General features: G+C 35.6%; 1 protein-coding gene across 1 annotated transcript in view; it reads right to left on the bottom strand.

Moving 5' to 3' along the window:
• Nucleotides 1-1069: 1069 nt before the first annotated feature.
• The window catches only part of LOC106461506 (sodium- and chloride-dependent glycine transporter 2-like), a 17176-nt gene continuing 15741 nt past the window's right edge, over nucleotides 1070-2504 (bottom strand). Inside the window, exon 12 of the mRNA XM_013921331.1 lies at nucleotides 1070-1231. Coding sequence (XP_013776785.1) covers nucleotides 1070-1231 — 162 coding nt within the window. The remainder of the gene's footprint in view (nucleotides 1232-2504) is intronic.

The following is a 2504-nucleotide window of genomic DNA, read 5'->3' as shown; positions in this document are numbered from 1 at the left end:
TGAAGGATCAAACCTTGGATTTTAGCGTCCTACGTCCGTAAACTTATCGCTGACCCATTTGGGACGAATATGGATGAATAATAAAATGTTTTTGCATAAGTGAGAAAATAAAACATCCAAATAAATAATCTAGCGAAAAAATAGTCATTATTAAACACGAGCAGTAATTAAATGAAACTTCAAGAAAAAAAGTCCCCCAGTGGCACAGCGGTATGTCTGTGGACTTACAACGCTAGAAACCGGGTTTCGATACCCGTGGTGGGCAAAGCACAGATAGTCCATTGTGCAGCTTTGTGCTTAACGTCAAACAAACAAACAAGAAAAAAACAAGATATAATGTATATGTCATCAATGATAAAATATTAAAACAACATGAAAATTATTCAAATATAAAAAGAAAGAAAAAAACCGGCATAAACAAACTGTACAATCATATGGACGTTTCGGAATTTACAAATACTTTTCAATATCCATTCTTAAAAGTGCATTATAAGTTTAATAAAGAACAATTATGGAATGAAATGGAAAAATGTTAAGCAAATGAAACTTTGTTGATGTATTCGTGGGTATTCAAACTTTTTGTATTCTTAGAACACTTAGAGTCACGCCAGTGACTTTAATTAAAAGTAAACATTACTTTTTTGTTTTCTATCAACAGATTTGTTGATCTGCTTCTTCAAAAGAACTTCAGCTTCGATCGCTGTTCAGTTATAATCGATCATTCTGAATTGCAGGTACGAGTAAAATTTAGTCTTAACACATAATCGTTGATTTAAATACAGTTTGGTAGAGTTCTATATTTTCGACACTGTGGAGTGTTTTAAAGATTCTTTCAAAATATTGGGGAAATGCAGTCTGTTAAAAATACCATCAAAAATTTAAAGGTTAAAAAATTATTTCGTGGTAAACAAAGGTTACTATGTTTCAAACAGATGCATATAGATTACCAAAAAGTCACGCAAAAAGTCCAAAATAAATATACCCACTTAAACACTTTAGGCCAGAAAGCTAATCCAACCATAGTTAAAATATGCTTTATGGGTTTCTGTGTTATGGTATCCCAGAACTCTTAAAACCGATCGCCTCCGGTTTCAAGAGCAGGGTTATCGAGCTCTTTGGTGTTTGGTTCTGGCTCGCTAAATCCGATAGATTGCTTCTTGAAATACTGCTGTCTTACTTCTGGGTCAGCAGGACCCCACCTGGTGTCAGGCTTCACAACTTCCTTAACATTCTGTGCAAAAAAGAAATAATTAATGTGCCAGTTAGCAAGCAATGATAAAAGACATTAAGAAACCATTAAGTTGTGAAAACTTATTTATAATAGTACATTTTTCTACTGATTAAAGAAAAAATACATCTTCAATCTTGACAACACAAATCACGATTCAACATATTTGTTGTATTTTATTAGATAAGGTTCAATTTCAAATTTAAACCTTTCACAACCAAAAAGAGGTTTTTGTTTATAAGCACAAAGCTAAACAATGGGTTATCTGTGCTGTGCCCATTCCGAGTATCGAAACCCGTTTTTAGCATCACAAGCCGACAGACTTACCGTTGAGTCACTGGGAGGGAAGCTACTACTAAAAACAAAAACTTATTTGTTATAGAATGATTGTAACTTGGTTTGTTTTGAATTTCGCGCAAAGCTACACGAGGGCTAACTGCACTAGCCGTCCCTAATTTAGCAGTGTAAGACTAGAGGGAAAACAGCTAGTCATCCCCACTCACCGCCAACTCTTGGGATACTCGTTTACGAACGAATAGTGGGATTGACCATCACATTATAACACCCCCACGGCTGAAAGGGCGAGCATGTTTGGTGGGACGGGGATTCGAACCCGCAACCCTCAGACTGTGAGTCAAGCGCTCTAACCACCTGGCCATGCCAGACCTATTGTAACTTTTGGTAATTACATATTGTTTTAGTGTAGTTTGTGAAATTCTTAGGTTTGGACGTATTATAGATGATTAAAATAACACCTCTGTACTTACTTTGATATTCCGGAGAAATATGACGGTTCCCCAAATCGGGATTTGAACAATAGATATTAGGGCTAACAACCAACCAATTCCATCAGCCCATTTTGGATATTGGTAATCTTCTCCATATTTTATTGGCTCATGTTGTGTTAAACTATAGATGAAAATTGACTGAAAACAGAAATAGAGGCAGATTACCATACCAAGTAGTCCTCTTCGGTTTTTATTTTCACGCTAATACTTGTTGTAAAGAAGGGAAGCTGAGACATTTGAACATTACACATCCATACCGGTTGTTGTTTTCACGCTAATACTTGTTGTAAAGAAGGGAAGCTGAGACATTTGAACATTATACATCCATACTGGTTGTTGTTTTCACGCTAATACTTGTTGTAAAGAAGGGAAGCTGAGACATTTGAACATTATACATCCATACTGGTTGTTGTTTTCACGCTAATACTTGTTGTAAAGAAGGGAAGCTGAGACATTTGAACATTATACATCCATACTGGTTGTTGTTT

Source organism: Limulus polyphemus, unplaced genomic scaffold (genome assembly GCF_000517525.1).
Source record: "Limulus polyphemus unplaced genomic scaffold, Limulus_polyphemus-2.1.2 Scaffold39, whole genome shotgun sequence".
Classification (NCBI taxonomy): Eukaryota; Metazoa; Arthropoda; class Merostomata; order Xiphosura; family Limulidae; genus Limulus; species Limulus polyphemus.
This window is presented reverse-complemented; position numbering and strand designations above follow the sequence as displayed.